The sequence below is a fragment of the Leuresthes tenuis genome, unplaced genomic scaffold (assembly GCF_036924035.1).
Source record: "Leuresthes tenuis unplaced genomic scaffold, fLeuTen1.0.hap1 SCAF_18, whole genome shotgun sequence".
NCBI lineage: Eukaryota > Metazoa > Chordata > Actinopteri > Atheriniformes > Atherinopsidae > Leuresthes > Leuresthes tenuis.
The window spans coordinates 5,768,916-5,795,700 of record NW_027325372.1 but is presented as its reverse complement, the minus strand read 5'-3'; the positions used below and the strand labels follow the sequence as shown (position 1 = coordinate 5,795,700).

Sequence of the window (26,785 nt, the reverse complement as noted above, 5' to 3'; positions counted from 1 at the left end):
GTCAACAAGAGAGTCAAGTTCTAGTGGAGTAAAATTTAGGTAGCCGTCCTCTGTCATATCAGCACATGGCAGTGAAGAAAAGGATGATGAAATTAACTCTTTAAATCTGGTTACAGCATTCTCTGACAGATACCTTCTATATGTAGAATTCTTCTCAGAAACCGTGTAGTCAAGTAATGTAAATTCAAAAGTTATTAAAAAATGGTCAGACAAGACAGGGTTATGAGGGAACACTGTTACCTGTTCACTCTCAATGCCATAAGTCAGCACAAGGTCAAGGGTGTGATTAAGGCAGTGAGTAGGTCTGTGAACACTTTGAGAAAATCCAATAGAGTCTAATATAGAATTAAAGTTAATATTTAGGCTGTCATTTTCAACATCTACATGAATATTAAAGTCACCCACTACAATGACTTTATCTGTACTCAGCACTAACTGGGATACAAACTCTGAGAATTCAGAGAGAAACTCTATTTCTGCATATATAGACTGGTCTATATTTATTGAGATCCATGAAGGACCAAATGTGTTAAACTGATATCTTGGATGGGGTCAGCATATATCAGCATTAACTCAGAGATAAACCTCCCTAAACCTCCCTTATGCAGTCTGTTAGTTACAAATCATCTGTATCCATTTTCTTTCACATATCTCCTGGAAAAGTTGTTACCAATAGTAAATATTTTAAAACAGTTAAAACCAAAAACTGATTTAGTCTATTTCAATAAACCTGCCTCCCACTGTCAGCCGTGATGCTGATCAAATTATGATATAAAGAGTAGATTTTTATGTCAAACAAAAACTCACAACATTTGAATGCAGACGTTAAAAACCCCATATTTTAGATAAAATGATCTTTGTGCTTTCTTCTTAGGCACTCAAGTACAACAACAATGATAATAATGATGATATTAAACAAAAAAGACAACTCCCTGCTGGAGTCAGTCAGAGCATTTCCATAGAGAGCGTCTTTTTTTATGTATGTTTCTGTACTTATGTGATGTTCTATTTTTCATTTACCATAAAACCATCGCCAAAGTGGAAAGTTTAACCCTGAACTTTCTTCTCCTCTTTTACTGCATTATTCCAATGTTTGTAATTCCACTCAAAGTACATTTAAGGCATCATTTTATACTTGCATTGAAAATTTGGTGATACCTTTATTGAGACAGATGACAGAAAAAGAAACAGAAAATATTGTATGAAAACTAACAGAATGCAGGAACGTTAAAATATTTGCCCAGTCCCAGTCAGTGAGGTCAGAACTGGGAGCACTGGTCTCTCCTCAGTGTCTGTAAGACTGGAGTCTGGGAGCCCTGTTTGGCCTCACAGGTCACAGAGCGCACCTTCTCCCACTGCTCTGCAGGGAGCCTCAGGGTGCTGCTCCAGCTGTAATGGCCGTCATTCTCCTGCAGTAAGGAGCTCCTGCTCTCCTCGTAACTGATGCTGCCGCTGCTGGTCACCTTCCAGGACAGAGTCCAGTCTGAGGGGAAGCCCTTGTTGGCCAGACAGATGAGTGTGGTCTTCTTCTGTGAAGAGCTGACCTCCTGCAGCTCTTCAGTGGAGGGGGGCAACACTGTCAGGGAGGGGCGGACATCACCTAGGAGACACCAGTCAGCTTAGAGAACAGGAACCACACACTTGGACATCTCTACTGTCAGAGCTGATTTTCTCCTTTCAGAAGTTTCTGTCAGGTTCTGCTCCACCAGTCACTGACTAACACATTGTTTCACTTCCCTTTAAGAAACCTCTGATGCACATCAGCACAGAGAGAATCATCTCACAGTTTGATCTGAAATATCTCAAACTGTACGGGAAATTTACAAAGTAAGTTTTGCTTCAGTTTCAGTTAAAAAAGGCATCTCACTCACATTAAACATTCTACATATGGAGCATAAATATTGCTTTAACAAATGAACACATCCTTTATTCTAAAGGGGATTTAAAGTAACGTCTGACATGATCATTACAGATATTTTCAAATATTTCCACTTTAGTTTAACGTTGTTCTACTTGTTTCTCCAATGTAGATACAGTCTTGCCACAATATTAAAAGATAGGCTTTTATATTTTCAGCAGTCAGCATTTGCTCTACTTTCACAGAAATATTGACAAATTTTAGCAAAGCCGATTTTAGCCAAGCTCTATGAGGATAAATAAAAACTATGACAGTTACAATTTCTGTCAAGAAGATATTTTTCTAAACTTCAGACATTCAAACATTAAATTAAATAAAGTCCACTTAAAACGTCAAGTAATTTATATTAAATACAGTAAAAACTTACTTCCAACATCCAGTCTGGTTCCTCCACCAAAAGTCCACCACAGTGATACAAACTCATTGAGCCGCCGTACAAAAACCTCTGACTGCACAGAGACTCGACTCTCTGACTCTGTCACACTGAACTAAATCTACAATCCCTCAAAATTCAACATTACATCGAAAAAGTATTTTATACTCTTGTCCAAAATGATAGTTTCATGAATTTAAACTGACTTTTATCTCTTAAATGGTCACTTTTATAATCAACTTTTCATTTTAGCAAAGAAATATTCATTTAAAAAATGGAAAGCATGTTTTATTCCACAGTGCTCATTTCAAATGAAATAAATTAGATTGAGAACATACTTCTTTCAAGAAAGCAGCTAAATATTTAAGACTTTTTCCTTTTTGCGGAATTTGAGCTCAAATGAAAACTGAAGATCAAACTGAGCAACAAATGTCTCACAGAGTTTTATAGAAATATTTTTATTAAAAGAAGGATAGACTTATTTAATGCTGTCTTGCAAAACATATGTATGAATGGTGAGATATCAGGACCACACTGATTAACTAATAACAGATATTTATGACACATCTCATGAATTAATCCAAACATTCTTGCAAATTATTTTAGTAAACAGTGTAAATAGGCAGCACAGTAAAGTTACTGATTCATTGCTAAGCATAGACATACCTCCCTTCAGTCATTATATAAGTAAAAGGATCCACTCTCTTACAAAATGATGAAGCAATTGTGAAGGAGAATTTTTCAAACAAATTTATTCAAACAATAAGATTTAGGAGAACTCAGTCCATCCTTCCACCCATCCATCTATGTTCTATTCCCGCATAATCCGTCGGTCAGGTCACAGGGGGGCTGGAGTCTATCCCAGCGGTCATTGGGTGAGAGGCGGGGAACACCCTGGACAGGTAGCCAGTCCATCACAGGGCCACACAGAGACAAACAACCACACACACACTCACAGTCACTCCTCAGGACAATTTTAGAGACACCAATTAACCTAACATGCGTTTTTTTGGATCGTGGGAGGAAGTCGGTGTGGTGTAAATGGGATGGTTGCCTTCAAACAGTCGATGTGTAGATGCTACAGGAAGAACTCTGCTGACACAGACTTGGTCGAACACCGAGGTAGTTTATTGGTCACCAGGTCCGTATCAGAATTACAGATAGATGCATCAAATCTGGAGAGATCCTTGAAGCCAAAAAGTCTGTATCATCTCTCCCTCACTGGGGCTCCAGATGTTCATGGTTACCATTCTTCATCTCCTGTCTCGACACACCGAACACACAAACCTGTTGCCCTTCTGAACTTCTGTTAAGTGTCAGGCACTACACCGGAGTACCTGGAGAGAACCCACACATACACGGGAAGAACATGCAAACTCCACAAAGAAGGGCCCCAGCCAGGAGTAGAACCTGGAACCCTCTCGCTGTGAGGCGACGATGCCAACGAGAACTCACTCCAGATTGAGTAATTGTTCCACAGAGCAGGAAGTAGCTGTTTGTCAATAAAGGCTTGGAAAGGAAAAAGTTGCATCACTTTCTAGACTTTAAAATCATCATGTTCTTACATTTTGAATCACATGTTACTGCATGGTCCAACAAATGCTTATATACTATATTCTTGATTCTTTAGAAACGTTTTTACAGGCATTGGATCAAACTCTGACTTCACTCTGACCATCAGTGGAGTTCAGGCTGAAGATGCTGCAGTTTATTACTGTCAGAGTCTCCATCACATCAACAGTCAGTATGTGTTCACACAGTGAAAAACAGTCGTACAAAAACCTCCCTCAGTCAGACTGAACAGAAACTAAACTGACAGCTGCAGAGACTGATACAGTTCACTGAGGACACACACACAGAAGCACATATATGAACTATTGATAAACTCTACGTGTAACACACATTCAATCTCTGTTAATAGATGCATATAAACACATTTCACATATTTTTGCAGACATGAACATTCTTTGAGAGTATTACCATTAATTAACAATTTTCTCAGCTGACTGAAGCTCCAGTTCTCGTCACAATCATCCAAATATTAGTGTGAATTATCTATATCCAAGTCTCTCCAAGTACATGGGGACAATAACACTACATGAGTGATAATAAATTATATTTCGTGTCTTAAAATTTCTTTTAATTAATTTCTTTTTATCCATAAATACACTTTTTTGACTGACAGCAGTTAGCAGATTGATGAAGATTTTAGGACACAAACAGAAAGTTCAAATATTTACCCTGTAAATGAAAAGTGGGAAAATATTCAGATTTTAAGCATGATAGTTTCATTAATTATTATTATTTTTATTAAAACAGAGTCTCTTTTGCCTCTGGTTAAGTTTGTGGTAGAAATTTGTAGATAAATACATTTTAATATTAAATATTTTCAGATGTTTTTTGTCACAAAATTCACAACATATACAGATAAGTTGTTAATAACTTTCCTTCATAAAACAAACTGATGCTCCAAACATTCAGCATTTCATACAATAAGTTATAAAGTAGAGTGTTTGCCACAAGATATTCAAATTCCTCTTCCTCTGAGCGTCTTCTCTCAACAAACTTTCTCTGCATTCTTAGAACAGTAACGCTGACACATTAATATCAGATCAGTTTTGCGATCTGTTCAAATCCTAAACCCACCCCACCCTCATCTCTCTCTTTACCATATCCCACTAAACCACCAACTAACCCATCAGACTCCTAATCACGAGGTCAAAGGATTTATTTAAGCATTTTCACTGAATTCTTATTGTTGATAAAGTTCTCTGATGCAGCTGAACAAATATCCTCTGAGATGGAGGATCATGTTATTTATCCCAAAGTTCTGGGACAGTTAATTCATTAACCTGAGATCATTGAGCACATTATCTGACATCCTGATCCTCAGTGTTACTTTATGACTCTGAAATGACAAGTCTGCAACAGTATCAGAATAGTAATGTTGCACATCTGGAGACACAGCATGAAACGTTAGATCAGTTTAGCATCAGACTTTTTAAAATACCACAGTGATCATGTTAATGTTAATTACAACAGACTCATCAGTGAAAGCAGGAAACATCCTGACATGTTGAGGACAGCTACAGCTGACTGACTCTGTGTGTTTGCATATGTGTCCTGCCTCTCTGCTCCCAGATGTTAAGAGGTCAGTGTTGATCAGTGGCTGTCCAGACCTTTCAGAGACACTGACACACCAGCAGCACAATGATGATGTCACTGACTCTACTGCTGACCACCCTGGGGCTCCTCGTTCAGGGTGAGACTCTCTTCTGAAAACTTTGCTTCTGGAAGCAACCAGATTCACTACAATGATGTTCTGCTCTGATGGAGAAACACTGAAACGAGCAGCATTGACCTTCTTCCATCTATTCAGAATTTTAAAGAAATGACCCTCTGCTATTTACATGTTGACTATCTTTCTTCAAGCTGGATTTGTCTCAGTAACTCTTCTCCTCTCTTTCATGTTCTTCAGGTTCATCAGCAGAAATCATCCTGACTCAGTCTCCTGGGTCTCAGTCTGTTTCTCCAGGACAGACTGTGTCTATCAGATGTAAAACGAGTTCATCTGTTACCAATGAGGTTGATTGGTACCTTCAGAAACCCAGAGAAGCTCCTAAACTCTTAATTTGGTGGGCCTCAAACCGTCAGCCTGACGTTTCTGATCGTTTCAGTGGTAGTTATTCTGGAAATGACTTCACTCTGAGCATCAGTAGAGTTCAGGCTGAAGATGCAGGAGTTTATTACTGTCAGCAGGATTACAGCTTCCCGTTCACACAGTGAAACAACGTCGTACAAAAACCTCAGTCAGCTGCAGAGGAACTGATCCACAGCTGCACTAAAGCAGAAGTTTTACCATTGATGAAATTCATAAAACAAAAATGCTTTAATAGAACATTCAATTTTAGTTATGATAAGTCTTAGAAATGATCTAATGTGCATCATACAAAGTCTTGTGTAAAGTCTGATCATCACATCAGTTCATCTCATGTTTTCAACAAAGTATATCATTGAAAAAGTAAAAAAAACTTAAATAGAATAAATGTTAGTTAATTAAATGTATTTACTGTTTAAATTCAAGAGAACATGTGACAGCAGGTGCACAACAATTACATGTGTTTGATGTTTTATTGTGAAACAGATATTTAGAATTACTGGAGGCATTGGAAATGACTGTGATCTCACTCTGCTGAAAGACATCAACAGAACGATTCTGTGCTATATTTGTTCTTTTCAAGAGTGTAAAGACTGCTGCCTCACTTGTTTAAAAATATAACAGAAGATTTCTTTTTTTAATCCATTTATGCAAATGATATCCTGCTGCTAAATTTCAGATTTAAGATTTATGTGATTAGGTGTTAATTTCAGTTCATCAGAATAATTTCCAGATAAAATTTAAAATATTAGATGTAAGACAAGAATCTGTCCTAAGGATTGATATCAGTCAGAGGACATTTTCATGAATTTGGAAGTAAAGGTAAGTGAACTATTGAGATCAACTGACCCACGAAAGACATAAATCTGAATTGTGTGTTGAAATGATTATTTTAGACTGTGTTGTTATGTTCCTGCTGTGAGGTGTTAATGCTGAGAAAAATATGAAAAAACCCAAAAAACATCAGTTTAACAACGAGCAACAAATAGATTGAGAATTAAAAGAAAAATGTGAGATCTAAAGACTACAGAGAAGTAGAGTGGAACCAATATCAGAGTCCCAGTGAGTCAGGTAAGTACTGGGAATGCTGGTCTGTCCTCTATGTCTCTGAGACTGGAGTCTGAGATTCCTGATTGGCCCCAAAGGTTACAGAGCCCACCTTCATTCACCTGTCTCAAAGTAGCATGATAATGCTGCTCCAGTCAAAGCACACCTAGGCTCCTTTTCTCCTCCCAGCTGCTGCTGCTGCTGCTGACACCTTCCAGGATAGACACCAGTCTGAGGGGAAGCCCTTGTTGGCCAGACAAACGATGGTGGCCTTCCACATCTGCAGTTCCTCTCCAGAGGGGGGCAGCACCATCTGGGAAAGAGGGACTACAGAGACAGAGGATACATTGCAAAGTTTAGGTGAAACTCTTCTTCAGTGTTTCACTTCCCTCTATTACTTCAGTTACCATGACAACAGATGAGCATCACTGCTGAACCGCAGCAAAAGACAGGTTTCAGTAGTGAAGATAAAGTAGTGAAATAATTTAGGTAAAAACATCATAAACACAATTTCTCATGTGTTTTAAATGCCAGAGCTTAGTCATGTAAATATTTGAATAAAACTCTGCTGCTTACCACATTATCAACTACAGGGATATTTAATTTGATATATGCCACGCAGCGTTGTGAAGAAGTCGTCTGATCTCTTACTAACAGTAATGTGAGCCTTGGTGCTGATGAAACTGATCAAAATGACTCATAAGAACTCCAGTCCTGTTCATTGTCATAAAACCTGAGCCAGAGTTGACAGCAGAGATTACTGACAGAGTACAAAGTGATACTAACAACTCTGTTGTGTGACTAACTTTACAGGCATAATAATTAGAAGAATGTAACAGAACATCAGAGAGAACTCAAACCTGCAAAGTCTGCAGATTACAGTGATGTGTTGGAAAGATTGTTGATATTCATTATTTTTTAAGAATTTATCAAACAGCAAAGACTCGAATGTTGAGTTATTTTTCTTTTATTTGCTAATTTAGAATAAAAGCTGTTTACCACTGAACTACGAATTAGAATTATTCAAAGCAATAACACAGGTTAAATGATTATATAAATCATGTTTTCCCACAAACACTAAACAGTTCCAAATATGAAGAAACAGTATTTTTGTTCAGTTATGTCAGTTTTATAAATGATTGATCAGCTCTACAGAAACCTCTGACAGTAAAGAGACATGTATTTGAAACAAACAATGCAAAAGAACATTTCAGTTAATGATCAAAAAGTTTGTGACAAAATGCTCCATAAATGCATCAAATATATGTAGAAAATCACGACTATTTAAAACACTTATTCACAGAGAAATGAACCGGAGCCCTAAGCAATTCTACAAGGTAATTTGTTCAATATTAGAATTATGAGAAGATGTTTTATTAAGGAAGATGAAAGTTTATTTTAAATAGATGATTTTTATGTTAGTGAAATATGAGCAATGACTTCATATTTAGATATCTGAGTTTTAATAAAACAAACGTGACAAGGATCTGATTAATATCTTATTGAACTCTATTGATAATCAGCATCATCAGAGTGATTCAACTCTCTGTTGGAGTCAGTCAGAGCATTTCCATAGAGAGCCACTTTGCATCAGCAGCACCATGCTCCAGTGCTCTGGGAGAGTTTATAGTCCTGAGAGTTGAACACTGGATGACTGACAGCTGTCCTTCATGACAACAGAAGCCGCAGAAATCCTCCTCATCAAAAACATGACTTTGATCTGCGTCCTCATCTGGACTCTCCTCTGCTGCTGCTTCACAGGTAAAGTCCAGAGAATCAAACTCCTCTCCTCTATGAACATCCGTCCCTCTGAAATGAAGCCGACAAAACCATGAAGCTGCTTTATGTTTTTGTCTCTGTATCCTCAGAGTCCAGAGGTCAGGTCACAGTGACTCAGCCTGGAGCAGTGAGCTCTGCTGTGGGAGGCTCCGTCACCATCACATGTAAAACCAGTCAGAATGTTCATAACTCCAACTATTTTGGCTGGTACCAACAGAGAGATGGAGAAACTCCTAAACTGCTCTCTTACTATATCGGAAGTCGAGAATCAGGGATTCCAGATCGTTTTACAAGCAGTGGGTCAAACTCTGACTTCACTCTGAACATCAGTGGAGTTCAGGCTGAAGATGCTGCAGTTTATTACTGTCAGAGTTACCACTACATCAACAGTAAGAATGTGTTCACACAGTGAAAAACAGTCGTACAAAAACCTCCCTCAGTCAGCCTGAACAGAAACTGAACTGACAGCTGCAGAGACTGATACAGTTCACTGAGGACACACACACAGAAGCACATATATGAACTATTGATAAACTCTACGTGTAACACACATTTAATCTCTGTTAATAGATGCATATAAACACATTTCACATATTTTTGCAGACATGAACATTCTTTGAGAGTATTACCATTAATTAACAATTTTCTCAGCTGACTGAAGCTCCAGTTCTCGTCACAATCATCCAAATATTAGTGTGAATTATCTATATCCAAGTCTCTCCAAGTACATGGGGACAATAACACTACATGAGTGATAATAAATTATATTTCGTGTCTTAAAATTTCTTTTAATTAATTCATTTTTATCCATAAATACACTTTTTTGACTGACAGCAGTTAGAAGATTGATGAAGATTTTAGGACACAAACAGAAAGTTCAAATATTTACCCTGTGAATGAAAAAGGGAAACTATTCAGATTTTAAGCATGATAGTTTCATTAATTATCATAATTTTTATTAGAACAGAGTCTCTTTTACCTCTGGTTAAGTTTGTGGTAAAAATTTGTAGATCAATACATTTTAATATTAAATATTTTCAGATGTTTTTGTCACAAAATTCACAACATATACAGATTAGTTGTTAATAACTTTCCTTCATAAAACAAACTGGTGCTCCAAACATTCAGTATTTAATACAAGTGTTTGCCACAAGATATTCAAACAGGAAGCCAGAGAACCCTGAGAAAACCCATGCATACATGGGGAGAACATGCAAACTCCACACAGAAAGGCCCCAGGCGGGGATTCAACCTGGAACCCTCTTGCTGTGAGGCAAAGGTGCTAACCACCACACCATCTTTCAAACTTAATGCAGAAAATAATCAAACACATATACACTCAGCTTTTAACATGGGTAAATAATTTTCTCTCGTAAATATTAAAAAGCGTCATTGATATTTGTGATATTTAAACATTTGATCACCTTTTAGTTAATCAGATGCTTTCAACAAGTTATTTAATACAAAATGATTAATTTTCTCTGTGTTTTATTAAAACACTAAAAAAGTATTTTTATGTAGATGATTCCCTGCTTTTAAACTCAACACACGAAAATATTTTATTTTGTGAACAGTTTCAAAGTAAAATTCATGAACTTGGACTGAAAAATTTTCATTTAAAAACATTCAGTAAAATTTAACATGTGTCAGTTAATCTGCTAAATGTTCCTCCTGTAAGGTATATGTCAAATAAAAGTGTCTAAAATAGGTTTTTATTTGACACATAAACAATAAGCACATAAAAAAGTATATACATATATGTAATAATAATAATAATAATACCTTAGTTTTATATAGCGCCTTTCAAAACACCCAAGGTCTCTTTACATGATATCTGTGTGTGAGAGTATGTAGGTATGTGCTTATGGACACTAGAAGCCAAAAGCCTCCAAAAAGAGATGGGTTTCAAGATGTTGTTTAAAGATGGCCAGTGAAGGGGCATTTTGAATGTGGTTGGGTAGAATATTCCAGAGGAGTGGGGCAGCTACATGAAAGGCTCTGTCGCTGGTGGCCTTCAGTCTGGTGCGGGGGATGACCAGCTGGCCCTTGGAAGAGGACCGCAGCGATCTTGAGGGGGTATAGGGGAGGAGGAGGTCTGTGAGGTAGTGGGGTGCCAGACTTTTGAGGGACTTGAAAGTGAGGAGGAGGACTTTGTAGATGATGCGAGATTTGACAGGGAGTCAGTGTAGCTGTCTGAGTACGGGGGAGATGTGCTGCCAGGGCCTAGTGCTTGTGAGAATCCTGGCAGCAGAGTTCTGGACATATTGCAGTCTGTCTATGGCCTTATTGGGAAGATCAAGCAGGATGGCATTGCAATAGTCTAGGTGGGAGGAGATAAAGGCATGCGTGAGGGTCTCTGTAACTGTTTTAGAAAGTGAGGGCCTGAGTCTTGAAATGTTCCTGAGATGGTAGAAGGCAGATTTGGTAAGTTTTTTTATGTGAGACTGAAAAGATAGTGATGAATCCAAGATGACCCCCAGGTTACAGACTTCGTAAGATGGAGTGTTTGAGCAGCCATCAATGTCCAGGTGGAGATCTCAAACCTTCTTGAGCAGTGGCGGCGGTGCCACCACCATGAGCTCAGTTTTGTTGCTGTTCATCTTAAGGAGATTGTTGGTCATCCATATAATCCAATCTAAGGCCCATTTATTAACTGTTGTGTCCTTTCACTGATCCTTATGAGAAGAAGAAAACAGCCAATTATCACTGAAATACTGCTGATCAGATTGCAGTTTCTGAGAGAATTGTTGGTAATGATGTCCATATAAAAGATTGTTAGAATCAAGCTGGCAATACTCCATTTGTTCCATTTAATATATTATACACATAAATTACATAAACTGTTGTTGTGAAGCCACGGTGTATGAGTGAGTTTAACATACCTTCTTTATCTTTTAATGTAAAGAAACAAAGTTTATAACAGAGCACAAGCAAAGGAGCACATATGAGGTAAACTCTTTAACACAATTCTTTGTTTTCTTATCATTTTTAACAGCAGCTCCGACCTCCTTTACATCACACAGTTTAAAGGAGACGGTGTGATGTCACTCTGAAGGAACAGTCAGTGTTACACTGTCACCTACTGCTGTTAAAAAAGCCAGTTAAAGCCATTCCCCTGTGGATTTCATTGATCTATTGTCCTAATAAGTATATAAACATATGACAGCAGGGATTCTTGTGATATCTGTAAGCCTCATAATACGGAACACTATTGATGACTTCTACATGAGGTCCCAAATGCACTTCAGTAACAGAGAGGTTCCTTCAGTGGTATGAAAAAACTGGTTGGTCCTTTACTAAAAGGCTTCAGTAAAGTTAATGTTAACAAATCTGAAGCAAAGTCATAAAAGTCTAAATAATAATCCAACTGAATAAAGGTTTTATTGTTTGAAGTCTTATTATTAGTAATGGTCTGACTATTATATAAACAGTATGGCAAAGAAAAAAGTCATTTGATGAATGGAGCCATAATTAAAGAAATCTTTATTGATTTGAAACATGAAAGATCAACAACAGAAATAAAAACATTAATGTTGATGCATTTATTGACAGAAAGAAAGACAGAATACACAGTGAGACTTGAAAGAGATTAAAACCAGTATCAGAGCTCCAGTGACTCAGGTCAGGACTGGGAACACTGGTCTTTTCTCACGGTTTCTGAGACTAGAGCCTGGGAGGCCTGTTTGGCCTCACAGGTCACAGAGCTCGCCTTCTCCCACAGGTCTGCAGGGAGCCTCAGGGTGCTGCTCCAGCTGTAGAGGCCGTCCTTCTGCAGCACCCCGGGGCTCCTGCTCTCCTCCAGGCTGCTGCTGCTGCTGCTGCTGCCGTCCACCTTCCAGGACAGACTCCAGTCTGAGGGGAAGCCCTTGTTGGCCAGACACATTAAAGTGGCCTTCCCCTGCTTCAGCTCCTCACTGGAAGGGGTTAACACTGTCAGGGTGGGAGGGGCGTTACCTAGGAGACACCAATCAGCTTAGAGTACAGAAGCCATGCAGCTGTTAAACACCAGACACTTAAACAGCTTTACTCTGAGAAAGAAGATTTTCTCCTTTAAGAAGTTTCAGTCAGATGTTTTCCTCTGCTTCAACAGTCTCTCACACCTTGTTTCACTTCCCTATCAGAAACCTCTCATGCATGTCAGCAAAGAAAGAATAATCACACATTTTAAATTAAAATGTCAAAAGAAGTCCTAAAACATCACTAAAGCATGTTTCGTGGTATTCAACAATTTTAACAATACACATGCAGTATTTTCTATAAACTGAATAATAGAAAAATTAATAAACTGAATAAAGACATCAGACATTTTTCACACTTTTAAATAACCATCTTCACCTACATTCTGTATAGTTGTAGTGAAACACCGAAACTTCAACCAGTAACAACAGTTATGGTGTTGGAAACCTGAAAACTATCCTAAGAAGTTAATACTTCATCTTTCCTTCACATCAAGCGGTTTGAATTTATGTCTAAAATGAACGTTGTTCTAACATTTTGACTCAGGTCTCACTTCAACTACATGACAAAAGAGCAGACTCAAATATATGAAAACTGAAACTATTGGCAAAAGACAGATTTTTTATCGGTCACCATTAGAAATGAGACATTTTAAACATTAATTAACAACATCCTGTTGAATTTGTAATGTAATATAAACTTACTTCCAAACTCCAGTCTGGTTCCTCCACCGAACGTGTACCACAGTGATACAAACTCATTGAGCCGCCGTACAAAAACCTCTGACTGCACAGAGACACGGCTCTCTGACTCTGTCACACTGAACTATGCTAAAAACCCCTGAAGAATAAATCATTAAACCCCCAAAAAACTAAAAAAAACTTTTTTCCTTTCACCAACGTAGTGAGTTTTTAAAAAATTTTCATCAAAATAATGAGATTATACTTTAGCACAATAGTATTTGTAAAAAAAAAAAAATTTCGTCTTAACATGCAGAACAGAGAAAAAAACTACAACAAAAGAGGAAAAAAAGAGGCAGGAACTAAAAGCAGCTTAAATTTAACTTACTTCCAACATCCAGTCTGGTTCCTCCACCAAAAGTCCACCACAGTGATACAAACTCATTGAGCCGCCGTACAAAAACTTCTGACTGCACAGAGACACGGCTCTCTGACTCTGAGACAAACAAAGTAACTCAACAAAACAATGATGAATTTATGAGTTGATATCAAATAAAAATATATGAACGTATCACACATAATAACACATAATGTATTTTGTATTTAGCATTTACAATTCATGACTTAAATCATCTTTATATTTCATGGGAATTCATCAACATTTTAGCTTCATTATAATTTATTTTACTGAATAATAAATTCTCTGGCAACATAAAAAAAGATTTTGACTGTCTAATTTCTTTGAAGATCTCTGTTGAAATGATCCTATAAATTAGCACTTATCAAACTTATTGATCCACTGATAAACAGCATCGTGGAAATGATCCAAGTCCCTGTTGAAGTTAGTCAGAGAATTTCCAATAAAAATCCAGGAGAACCATTGACTGAATGATCAATAGTAAATCTGCTCATCCCCTAATACCATTCATTCTTCCATTTTCTATATCCGCTTGATATACTTCAGGGATGGGGGGCTGAAGCCTACCCCAGCTGCTTTTGAGCATTCCATATTAATTTAAAGGTTTGTAAAAAGCACCTGCAAACTGGTCAAAATCCATCAATCCGTAACGGGTGGGCTGGAGCCTATCTCAGCAGTCATTGGGCGAAAGGCGGGGTACACCCTGGACAGGTCTGGTCAAAATCCATCTGTTCTATTTTTATTGCCATGGATACAGTAAGAGACACTGACTTTCATGTTTATTGGCTCTTCCCACACATCTAAAACATGTTGTTTAGTTTTCTTGGGGTCATCTGTGCCTCTTCCCCTCATCATCAGCTAATCTCATCACTGCTTTACTTGGTGAAATCTCTATGTTGCAACAGGCCACTAAGTCTCTGTTTGTAATTTAATATAAAGTATATATAAACTTTAAGTTCTTAAATGAGTCATTTGTGCTAACAGATAACTTTCAGTCTGGTTCCTCCAACAAATGTCCACCACAGTAATACAAACTGAATTAGCAACTATAAAAAGATGCTCTGTGGATTTTAAACATACAAACTAAAAAAAGATTAAACTGAAACCAAAAATTATACTAAAAGAGAAAGAATTTCCATACAACACATGATGTAAGGTTTTTCTATTGGTTCATTGAGATCGATTTTTAGAATGAAACAAGTTTGTCAAAATAAGAATGAATACAATTTTACTCAAAGGAACATCAAAATTTCAAATAAATATTCCAACAAACTCATTCATCCATTACTTTACAGAATCAATAGAGACATCCAACTCTCTGTTGGAGTCAGTCAGAGCATTTCCATAGAGAGCCACTTTGCATCAGCAGCACCATGCTCCAGTGCTCTGGGAGAGTTTATAGTCCTGAGAGTTGAACACTGGATGACTGACAGCTGACCTTCATGACAACAGAAGCCACAGAAATCCTCCTCATCAAAGACATGACTTTGATCTGCGTCCTCATCTGGACTCTCCTCTGCTGCTGCTTCACAGGTAAAGTCCAGAGAATCAAACTCCTCTCCTCTATGAACATCCGTCCCTCTGAAATGAAGCCGACAAAACCATGAAGCTGCTTTATGTTTTTGTCTCTGTCTCCTCAGAGTCCAGAGGTCAGGTCACAGTGACTCAACCTGGAGCAGTGAGCTCTGCTGTGGGAGGCTCCGTCACCATCACATGTAAAATTAGTCAGAGTGTACATGGTGGTAGCTATTTACACTGGTACCAACAAAGAGATGGAGAAACTCCTAAACTTCTCATTTACTACACTAACAACAGAGCATCAGGGATTCCAGATCGTTTTACAGGCAGTGGATCAAACTCTGACTTCACTCTGACCATCAGTGGAGTTCAGGCTGAAGATGCTGCAGTTTATTACTGTCAGAGTCTCCATGTTATCAACAGTCAGAATGTGTTCACACAGTGAAAAACAGTCGTACAAAAACCTCCCTCAGTCAGACTGAACAGAAACTGAACTGACAGCTGCAGAGACTGATACAGTTCACTGAGGACACACACACAGAAGCACATATATGAACTATTGATTAAACTCTACGTGTAACACACATTCAATCTCTGTTAATAGATGCATATAAACACATTTCACATATTTTTCTGTAAATTAACTTTCTTTAAGAGTATTACCATTAATGCAAAATTTTGAATCTGACATCACAGCTGACTGAAGCTCCAGTTCTCATCACAATCATCCAAATATTAGTGTGAATTATCTGAGTCTCTCCAAGTACATGCAGACAGTAACACTACAGGAGTGATAATAAATAATATTTCTTGTCTTAAAATTTCTTTTGATTCATTTATCTTTATCCATGAACACTTTTTCATGACTGGCAGCAGTTAGAAGATTGATGAAGATTTTAGGACACAAACAGAAAGTTCAAATATTTACCCTGTGAAAGAAAAGTGGGAAAATATTCAGATTTAAGCATGATAGATTCATTAATTATTATTATTTTTATTAGAACAGAGTCTCTTTTGCCTCTGGTTAAGTTTGTGGTAGAAATTTGTAGATAAATACATTTTAATATCAAATATTTTCAGATGTTTTTTATCACATAATTCACAACATATACAGATTAGTTGTTAATAACTTTCCTTCATAAAAACAAACTGGTGCTCCAAACATTCAGTATTTCATACAATAAGTTATAAAGTAGAGTGTTTGCCACAAGATATTCAAACTCCTCTTCCTCTGAGCGTCTTCTCTCAACAAACTTTCTCTGCATTCTTAGAACAGTAACGCTGACACATTAATATCAGAGCAGTTGTGTGATCTGTTCAAATCCTAAACCCACCCCACCCTCATCTCTCTCTTTACCATATCCCACTAAACCACCAACTAACCCATCAGACTCCTAATCACGAGGTCAAAGGATTTATTTAAGCATTTTCACTGAATTCTTATTCTTGATAAAGTTCTCTGATGCAGCTGAACAAATATCCTCTGAGATGGAGGATCATGTTATTTATCCCAAAGTTCTGGGACAGTTAATTCATTAACCTGAGATCATTGAGCACATTATCTGACATCCTGATCCTCAGTGTTACTTTATGACTCTGAAATGACAAGTCTGCAACAGTATCAGAATGGTAATGTTACACATCTGGAGGCACAGAATGAAACGTTAGATCAGTTTAGCATCAGACTTTTTAAAATACCACAGTGATCATGTTAATGTTAATTACAACAGACTCATCAGTGAAAGCAGGAAACATCCTGACATGTTGAGGACAGCTCCAGCTGACTGACTCTGTGTGTTTGCACATGTGTCCTGCCTCTCTGCTCCCAGATGTTAAGAGGTCAGTGTTGATCAGTGGCTGTCCAGACCTTTCAGAGACACTGACACACCAGCAGCACAATGATGATGTCACTGACTCTACTGCTGACCACCCTGGGGCTCCTTGTTCAGGGTGAGAAATGAGCAGCATTTACCATCATCCATCTTTTGTAAATGTCAGAGAAGTTCATTCTCTGTTTTTAAACTGATGGCTTTTCTTCTGGTTAGATTTGTTGCAATAACTCATCTCCTCTTTTTCCAGGTTCATCAGCAGAAATCACCCTGACTCAGACTCCTGGATCTCAGTCTGTTGCTCCAGGACAGACTGTCTCTATCAGATGTAAAGCCAGCACACTTATAGGTGATGACATTAACTGGTATCTTCAGAAACCTGGAGAAGCTCCTAAACTTTTGATTTATGATACCACAGCACGTCAGTCTGGGGTTCCAGAGCATTTTAGTGCAAAAGCACAGCAGACTGACTTCACTCTGACAATCAGTGGAGTTCACACTGAGGATGCAGGAGTTTATTACTGTCAGCAGCATAACAGCTTCCCGTTCACACAGTGATACAACGCTGTACAAAAACCTCCCAGCTGGAGAGGAACTGAAAGGACTCAACAGACGCTGAGAAAATAAAATCAATTTATATATGACTACAGTTTTTATCATAAGTAATATATGACAGCAATAAAACTTAATTAACTTAAATTTGTAATTTGAATAATCAGTTTTTACATTTAAATTAATGTTTTGCTTTTGTGTTAGCCATTATCAAAGTATAAATGGCTTAATTTGAACAAATATAGATAATAACAAGTCAGTATTTTAATGTATTAAATAAATTATTTTCTCTGAGTATCATCAGATATTTATCTGAGATCCATGACGGACTAAATGTGTTGAAAGTGATATATTTGCTGAGGTCAGCATATATCAGCATTAACTCAGAGATAAACCTCCCTAAACCTCCCTTATGCAGTCCGTTAGTTACAAATAATCTGTATCCATTTTCTTTCACATATCTACTGGAAAAGTTGTCACTAACAGTAAATATTTTAAAACAGTTGACTAAAAACTGATTTAGTCTATTTCAATAAATCTGCCTCCCACTGTCAGCAGTGATGCTGATCAAATTATGATATAAAGAGTAGATTTTTATGTCAAACAAAAACTCACAACATTTGAATGCAGACTGTTAAAACCCCCATATTTTAGATATATTTTCTTTGTGCTTTCTTCTTAGGCAATCAAGTACAACAACAATGATAATAATAATGATAATAAACAATAAAGACAAGTTCCTGCTGGAGTCAGTCAGAGCATTTCCATAGAGAGCCTCTTTGCATGAATATTTCTGTACTTATGTGATGTTTTACTTTTCATTTACCATAAAACCATCGCCAAAGTGGAAAGTTTAACCCTGAACTCTCTTCTCTCCTTTTACTGCATTTTTCAAATGTTTGTAATTCCACTCAAAGCACATTTAAGGCATCATTTTATACTTGCATTGAAATATAAGAAAATGAAAAGAAAAAGTATACAACAATAATTTGGCACACTTTGAGTATATATGAGTTTAAATTAGACTAAGAATAGTGATTTGAACTTCAAACGGAAACATTTTGAGTTGGAAAAAAACAACTTTCTATTCTGAATTCAGGTTGAAATTTGGTGATACCTTTATTGAGACAGATGACAGAAAAAGAAACAGAAAATATTGTATGATGAAAACTAACAGAATGCAGGAACGTTAAAATATTTGCCCAGTCCCAGTCAGTGAGGTCAGAACTGGGAGCACTGGTCTCTCCTCAGTGTCTGTAAGACTGGAGTCTGGGAGCCCTGTTTGGCCTCACAGGTCACAGAGCGCACCTTCTCCCACTGCTCTGCAGGGAGCCTCAGGGTGCTGCTCCAGCTGTAATGGCCGTCAGTCTCCTGCAGTAAGGAGCTCCTGCTCTCCTCGTAACTGATGCTGCCGCTGCTGGTCACCTTCCAGGACAGAGTCCAGTCTGAGGGGAAGCCCTTGTTGGCCAGACAGATGAGTGTGGCCTTCTTCTGTGAAGAGCTGACCTCCTGCAGCTCTTCAGTGGAGGGGGGCAACACTGTCAGGGAGGGGCGGACATCACCTAGGAGACACCAGTCAGCTTAGAGAACAGGAACACACTTGGACATCTCTACTGTCAGAGCTGATTTTCTCCTTTCAGAAGTTTCTGTCAGGTTCTGCTCCACCAGTCACTGACTAACACATTGTTTCACTTCCCTTTAAGAAACCTCTGATGCACATCAGTACGGAGAGAATCATCTCACAGTTTGATCTGAAATATCTGAAACTGTACGGGAAATTTACAAAGTAAGTTTTTCTTCAGTTTCAGTTAAAAAAGGCATCTCACTCACATTAAACATTCTACATATGGAGCATAAATATTGCTTAAACAAATGAACACATCCTTTATTCTAAAGGGGATTTAAAGTAATGTCTGACATGATCATTACAGATATTTTCAAATATTTCCTCTTTAGTTTAACGTTGTTCTACTTGTTAAAAATGCATGTTTTTCTCGATTGTAGAGACAGTCTTGCCACAATATTAAAAGATAACCATTATATTTTCAACAGTCAGCATTTGCTCTACTTTCACAGAAATATTGACAAATTTTAGCAAAGCCGATTTTAGCCAAGCTCTATGAGGATAAATAAAAACTATGACAGTTACAATTTCTGTCAAGAAGATATTTTTCTAAACTTCAGACATTCAAACATTAAATTAAATAAAGTCCACTTAAAACGTCAAGTAATTTATATTAAATACAGTAAAAACTTACTTCCAACATCCAGTCTGGTTCCTCCACCAAAAGTCCACCACAGTGATACAAACTCATTGAGCCGCCGTACAAAAACCTCTGACTGCACAGAGACTCGACTCTCTGACTCTGTCACACTGAACTAAATCTACATTCCCTCAAATTCAACATTACATAGAAAAATATCTTATACTCTTGTCCTAAATGATACTTTCATGAATTTAAACGGACTTTTATCTATGAAATGGTCACTTTTATAATCAACTTTCCATCTTAGCAAAGAAATATTCATTTAAAAAATGGAAAGCATGTTTTATTCCACAGTGCTCATTTCAAATGAAATAAATTAAATTGAGAACATACTTCTTTCAAGAAAGCAGCTGAATATTTAACTTACTTCCAACACCCAGTCTGGTTCCTCCACCGAACGTGTACCACAGTGATACAAACTCATTGAGCCGCCGTACAAAAACCTCTGACTGCACAGAGACACGGCTCTCTGACTCTGAGACAAACAAACTCAGCAAAACTTTTTGTGGAATTTGAGCTCAAATGAAAACTGAAGATCAAACTGAGCAACAAATGTCTCACAGAGTTTTATAGAAATATTTTTATTAAAAGAAGGATAGACTTATTTAATGCTGTCTTGCAAAACATATGTATGAATGGTGAGATATCAGGACCACACTGATTAACTAATAACAGATATTTATAACACATCTCATGAATTAATCCAAACATTCTTGCAAATTATTTCAGTAAACAGTGTAAATAGGCAGCACAGTAAAGTTACTGATTCATTGCTAAGCATAGACATACCTCCCTTCAGTCATTATATAAGTAAAAGGATCCACTCTCTTACAAAATGATGAAGCAATTGTGAAGGAGATTTTTTCAAACAAATTTATTCAAACAATAAGATTTAGGAGAACTCACTCCATCCTTCCACCCATCCATCTATGTTCTATTCCCGCATAATCCGTCGGTCTTGTAAATACTTGTATAAATTCTCCCTGTTGGAGTCAGTCAGAGCATTTCCATAGAGAGCCACTTTGCATCAGCAGCACCATGCTCCAGTGCTCTGGGAGAGTTTATAGTCCTGAGAGTTGAACACTGGATGACTGACAGCTGTCCTTCATGACAACAGAAGCCACAGAAATCCTCCTCATCAAAAACATGACTTTGATCTGCGTCCTCATCTGGACTCTCCTCTGCTGCTGCTTCACAGGTAAAGTCCAGAGAATCAAACTCCTCTCCTCTATGAACATCCGTCCCTCTGAAATGAAGCCGACAAAACCATGAAGCTGCTTTATGTTTTTGTCTCTGTCTCCTCAGAGTCCAGAGGTCAGGTCACAGTGACTCAGCCTGGAGCAGTGAGCTCTGCTGTGGGAGGCTCCGTCACCATCACATGTAAAATTAGTCAGAATGTTTATAACTCCAACTATTTACACTGGTACCAACAAAGAGATGGAGAAACTCCTAAACTGCTCATTTACTACACTAACAACAGAGCATCAGGGATTCCAGATCGTTTTACAGGCAGTGGATCAAACTCTGACTTCACTCTGACCATCAGTGGAGTTCAGGCTGAAGATGCTGCAGTTTATTACTGTCAGAGTCTCCATAACATCAACAGTCAGTGGGTGTTCACACAGTGAAAAACAGTCGTACAAAAACCTCCCTCAGTCAGACTGAACAGAAACTGAACTGACAGCTGCAGAGACTGATACAGTTCACTGAGGACACACACACAGAAGCACATATATGAACTATTGATAAACTCTACGTGTAACACACATTCAATCTCTGTTAATAGATGCATATAAACACATTTCACATATTTTTCATGAAATTAACTTTCTTTAAGAGTATTACCATTAATGCAAAATTTTCAACCCGACATGGCAGCTGACTGAAGCTCCAGTTCTCGTCACAATCATCCAAATATTAGTGTGAATTATCTATATCCAAGTCTCTCCAAGTACAGGGAGACAATAACACTACATGAGTGATAATAAATTATATTTCATGTCTTAAAATTTCTTTTAATTAATTCATTTTTATCCATAAATACACTTTTTTGACTGGCAGCAGTTAGCAGATTGATGAAGATTTTAGGACACAAACAGAAAGTTCAAATATTTACCCTGTGAATGAAAAGTGGGAAAATATTCAGATTTTAAGCATGATAGTTTCATTAATTATTATTATTTTTATTAAAACAGAGTCTCTTTTGCCTCTGGTTAAGTTTGTGGTAGAAATTTGTAGATAAATACATTTTAATATTAAATATTTTCAGATGTTTTTTGTCACAAAATTCACAACATATACAGATTAGTTGTTAATAACTTTCCTTCATAAAACAAACTGGTGCTCCAAACATTCAGTATTTCATACAATAAGTTATAAAGTAGAGTGTTTGCCACAAGATATTCAAACTCCTCTTCCTCTGAGCGTCTTCTCTCAACAAACTTTCTCTGCATTCTTAGAACAGTAACGCTGACACATTAATATCAGAGCAGTTGTGTGATCTGTTCAAATCCTAAACCCACCCCACCCTCATCTCTCTCTTTACCATATCCCACTAAACCACCAACTAACCCATCAGACTCCTAATCACGAGGTCAAAGGATTTATTTAAGCATTTTGACATGTTGAGGACAGCTCCAGCTGACTGACTCTGTGTGTTTGCACATGTGTCCTGCCTCTCTGCTCCCAGATGTTAAGAGGTCAGTGTTGATCAGTGGCTGTCCAGACCTTTCAGAGACACTGACACACCAGCAGCACAATGATGATGTCACTGACTCTACTGCTCACCACCCTGGGGCTCCTTGTTCAGGGTGAGAATCTCTTCTGAAAACTTTGCTTCAGGTTAAAAGCAGGTTCATCACAATGATGTTCTGCTCTGATGGAGAAACACAGAAACAAACAACATTAACATGTTTCCCTCTATTCTCCGTGTGAAAGAAATGATCCTCTTCTTTTTGGATCTTCATTCTTGAGGCTGGACTTCTCTCTATAACTTTTCTCTTCTTCACAATTTCAGGTTCATCAGGAGAAAAAGTCCTGACTCAGACTCCTGGATCTCAGTCTGCTGCTCCAGGTCAAACTGTCTCTATCAGATGTAAAGCCAGTTCAAGTGTTGGCACATGCCTCAACTGGTACCTCCAGAAGGATGGAGAATCTCCAAAACTCTTAATCTACTCTGCTACAAGTCGCCAGTCTGGAGTTTCAGGTCGTTTCAGTGGAAGTGGATCTGGAACTGACTTCACTCTAACAGTCAGTGGAGTTCAGCCTGAAGATGCAGGAGTTCATTACTGTCAGCAGTGTAACAGCTGGCCATTCACACAGTGATACAACGTCTTACAAAAACCTCACAGCTGGAGAGGAACTGATCCACAGCTTCACTGACGCAAAAGTTTTTAAATACAAAAACATAAGTCTGTATAACAAAGTACTGCCACAAAACATATCAACACACATTTCAATAAAAATGAGTTAATACACTATATCTCATTATAGATCTTATTATTCTTAAAGAATCACTGTTAATGATGAAACTCAGGCAGTCTGAGACAAATTAAATGTTTTTTTTCTGAAATAAATCTATTGTCTAATTTTGATGCAGACATATATGAAATCAGGTGCACATTCATGATGTGAGTTTGATGAATTGTTTAATTTGTTCATTCATTAACCTGCTATCAACATTAATTGAATGATATAAATGGGAGTGTGAACATTTTGCTGACAGTAGATCGACACGATTCTGTCGTCTTCTGTTCAATATGAATCATGATGTATTTTCTTATTTCCTTTGAAAAATATCGTAATCATGTTTGTTCATTTAATCAAAATATTCTACATTAGAGGTTTGAAAAAGACCATTTTAATTTCATACTTTAAAGTGAAATCATCACCAAAATACTTTTGAGATTGAACTTCATACATGAAATGTAAGACATGGATCTGTTTCAAGACCAGATATAAGTGAGAGTCATTGTTACTGTCAATGTTAATTAAAGTTTGACTATATTTGGGCGTCAGTCTCCATCCTGGTCTGTTAAATCGTGCTGAGATGGATTCGTTTTACCAAACTGATGATGTGTTGCTGGAACATTAATCCTACCCTGTAGATATTTCCTAACAACCAAAGAAAATTAGATAGAACAATCTCTATCAAAGTAGTGTGATAACTTATTAACTTATTTTAGTGCTGTGAGGTTCATATGTCAAAAAAGAAGTAAAAACACAAGTTTGATTTGTTTTTATTATTTCAAAAGAACACAAGAAACAAATGCCTTCAATATGAAATCAGAAAGACTTTTAAAGCAAATAGACTGAGAGCAGAAACAGAACAAAACCAGTATCAGAGTCCCAATGAGTCAGGTCAGTACTGGGAACACTGGCCTCTCTGCAATGTCTGTAAGACCGGAGTCTGGGAGCCCTGTTTGGCCTCACAGGTCACAGAGCGCACTTTCTTCCACTGGTCTGCATCGAGCATCAGGGTGCTGCTCCAGCTGTAGTGGCCGTCATTCTGCATCAAAGCAGGGCTCCTTTTTTCCTCCCAGCTGATGCTGCTGCTGCCGTCCACCTTCCAGGACAGACTCCAGTCTGAGGGGAAGCCCTTGTTGGCCAGACACATGAGGGTGGCCTTCCCCTTGTTCAGCTCCTCATCAGAGGGGGGCAACACCGTCAGGGAGGGTGGGACTTGACCCACTGCAGAGAGAGATAAAGGGGGAATTAAGATGAAACACCTCTGTCTTTCACTTCCTTCTCTTTCCCCAGTAACCATGGTAACAGACATGCACCACTGCTGAACCACAGCAACAGATATGTTTCAATACTAAAGATAAAAATGTTAATGAGACATGTTATTCTTTGGATAATTTCATATTTTCTGAGACGGTCTGCTAGATATCTCAAATCAGAAATATAATGATCAAACAAGCTTCTTAATCTCCTCATCATGCAGTCATTTCTGAACATTATTAAAGACATTTTTCCTACATTCTAACAAATGGTTCAGCACATTCAAGATAATCTCAAAACATACAACTTCTTCCTGTGTTTGATATAATAAACTGCAGTTACACGGATATCAAGTATATTTTTGTCTTTTAGCGTGCAGTGCTCTAAAACAGCCTTGTGTTGTTTTGTGTGTCTCAAAAACATATCTTACAACAAATGACACTAAATCAACCTCCCACATTCATATAATGCAACTTGTAGCCTTCTGCTGAAATTGATTCACACTATTTATACAAACTGCAGCCCGGTTCATTTTAAATCATAGTCATCAAAACTCCAGTTTACTTGAAAATGCGCTGACAGCGTAACATTAATACTGACAACATGACTCAATAATAGGACTAAATCTTTTATCGTCAGTGATACAAAAACATGTTATTCTGATCAGTGTTACATATTCACTCCATAAAGATTTAATTTAGTGAGACAAACTGAGGGTTCGAGCGAGACTTTCAACCTGCTTACTGACTTTGCACTTTACAGTTATTGTAAGATACTTGAAACATTTATAATAGTCACTGTTTTTCAGAATCTTTACAATTGGAAAGACCTCGACGTTGAGCCTTTGCTTTGTTTCATCAAATCAAATAGTAAATGACAAATCAGAACTCCTCAAATCAAATCAATGAATCTCAGAAACATGATGTTCAGACAAAACAGGATTAGATTTATCAGGAAAATCAAATATTTACAGTTTAGCTTCTGGTGCAAAATTCATTTTTAAAACTTGATAAAATCTAAATTTTTAGATTTTTTTTTTCTTCTAGTGAGAGAAAATGTTGAAGAGGACTCATGTCTGTCTGAATTCAGAAAAGTGTTATATATTACATTTGTTAGTTACCATTGTAGTGGTGATGGAGTGAAAAATAAACAGCTGGTATTAAAATTGGGTTGTAAAATGAATGAAATGTACTTACGGTTAACCTCCAGTCTGGTTCCTCCACCGAACGTGTACCACAGTGATACAAACTCATTGAGCCGCCGTACAAAAACCTCTGACTGCACAGAGACACGGCTCTCTGACTCTGAGACAAACAGCAGAACATTTCAACTGCTGATGAAGTAAACACTAGGAATCAGAATATTTCATAGATTCAGGAATAACTTCTTACTTTAAACTTTATTGAACAATGACACTATAATGTTAAAGTATGGACTCAAAACAGTAAATATGCACAGAGATGATGATGAGTGTGTTTTTAATGACTTTGCTATGTAGTTAAATCCACATTAAATGCAGAAAATGTCATAAAGTAGACAAATTAGTTTATTAAGGAAATATCTAAATATTACGTATGATTACGTTTAAATGTGTGGTTGTGAATAATAGGGAATGACTTAAATGTTCTGCTAGCAGAGCCATGTATTGATCTCAGACTCATATTTTATTCAAATGAACACCAAAATTCCAAATCAATATTCCGACAAACTCATTTATCCATTTTTTTACAGAATAAACGGAAACATCCAACTCCCTGTTGGAGTCAGTCAGAGCATTTCCATAGAGAGCCACTTTGCATCAGCAGCACCATGCTCCAGTGCTCTGGGAGAGTTTATAGTCCTGAGAGTTGAACACTGGATGACTGACAGCTGTCCTTCATGACAACAGAAGCCACAGAAATCCTCCTCATCAAAAACATGACTTTGATCTGCGTCCTCATCTGGACTCTCCTCTGCTGCTGCTTCACAGGTAAAGTCCAGAGAATCAAACTCCTCTCCTCTATGAACATCCGTCCCTCTGAAATGAAGCCGACAAAACCATGAAGCTGCTTTATGTTTTTGTCTCTG

The 26,785-nt window shown here is 37.5% G+C and overlaps 1 protein-coding gene and 7 gene segments (V, D, J or C); 5 read left to right on the top strand and 3 right to left on the bottom strand.

Annotated features, from left to right (window-relative positions):
- Nucleotides 1-1,165: 1,165 nt before the first annotated feature.
- On the bottom strand, nt 1,166-13,857 carry LOC140275627 (Ig kappa-b4 chain C region-like). The segment is given in 3 exon segments: nt 1,166-1,600; nt 13,437-13,557; nt 13,801-13,857. Coding segments are annotated over 3 exon segments (519 nt in total).
- LOC140275110 (immunoglobulin kappa variable 2-28-like) lies at nt 5,304-6,142 on the top strand. The segment is given in 2 exon segments: nt 5,304-5,553; nt 5,770-6,142. Coding segments are annotated over 2 exon segments (360 nt in total).
- LOC140274918 (immunoglobulin kappa variable 4-1-like) lies at nt 8,644-9,284 on the top strand. The segment is given in 2 exon segments: nt 8,644-8,757; nt 8,865-9,284. Coding segments are annotated over 2 exon segments (414 nt in total).
- Nucleotides 12,242-26,785, bottom strand: part of LOC140274965 (Ig kappa-b4 chain C region-like) — a 26,761-nt gene continuing 12,217 nt past the window's right edge. The window contains 1 exon segment of the C gene segment in view: nt 12,242-12,729. Coding sequence covers nt 12,398-12,658 — 261 coding nt within the window.
- On the top strand, nt 15,312-15,882 carry LOC140274993 (Ig kappa chain V region 120-like). The segment is given in 2 exon segments: nt 15,312-15,363; nt 15,471-15,882. Coding segments are annotated over 2 exon segments (375 nt in total).
- LOC140275625 (uncharacterized) overlaps nt 17,138-26,785 on the top strand; it is a 10,077-nt gene continuing 429 nt past the window's right edge. Inside the window, exons 1-6 of the mRNA XM_072371136.1 lie at nt 17,138-17,298; nt 17,428-17,731; nt 19,024-19,105; nt 19,162-19,269; nt 24,538-24,660; nt 26,588-26,687. Of these exons, the coding sequence (XP_072227237.1) occupies nt 17,247-17,298; nt 17,428-17,731; nt 19,024-19,105; nt 19,162-19,269; nt 24,538-24,660; nt 26,588-26,687 (769 nt within the window). The 5' untranslated portion in view covers nt 17,138-17,246. The remainder of the gene's footprint in view (nt 17,299-17,427; nt 17,732-19,023; nt 19,106-19,161; nt 19,270-24,537; nt 24,661-26,587; nt 26,688-26,785) is intronic.
- Nucleotides 22,682-23,355, top strand: LOC140274963 (Ig kappa chain V region 3368-like). The segment is given in 2 exon segments: nt 22,682-22,806; nt 23,013-23,355. Coding segments are annotated over 2 exon segments (360 nt in total).
- Nucleotides 24,219-26,000, bottom strand: LOC140274966 (Ig kappa-b4 chain C region-like). The segment is given in 2 exon segments: nt 24,219-24,685; nt 25,915-26,000. A coding segment is annotated over 1 exon segment (255 nt).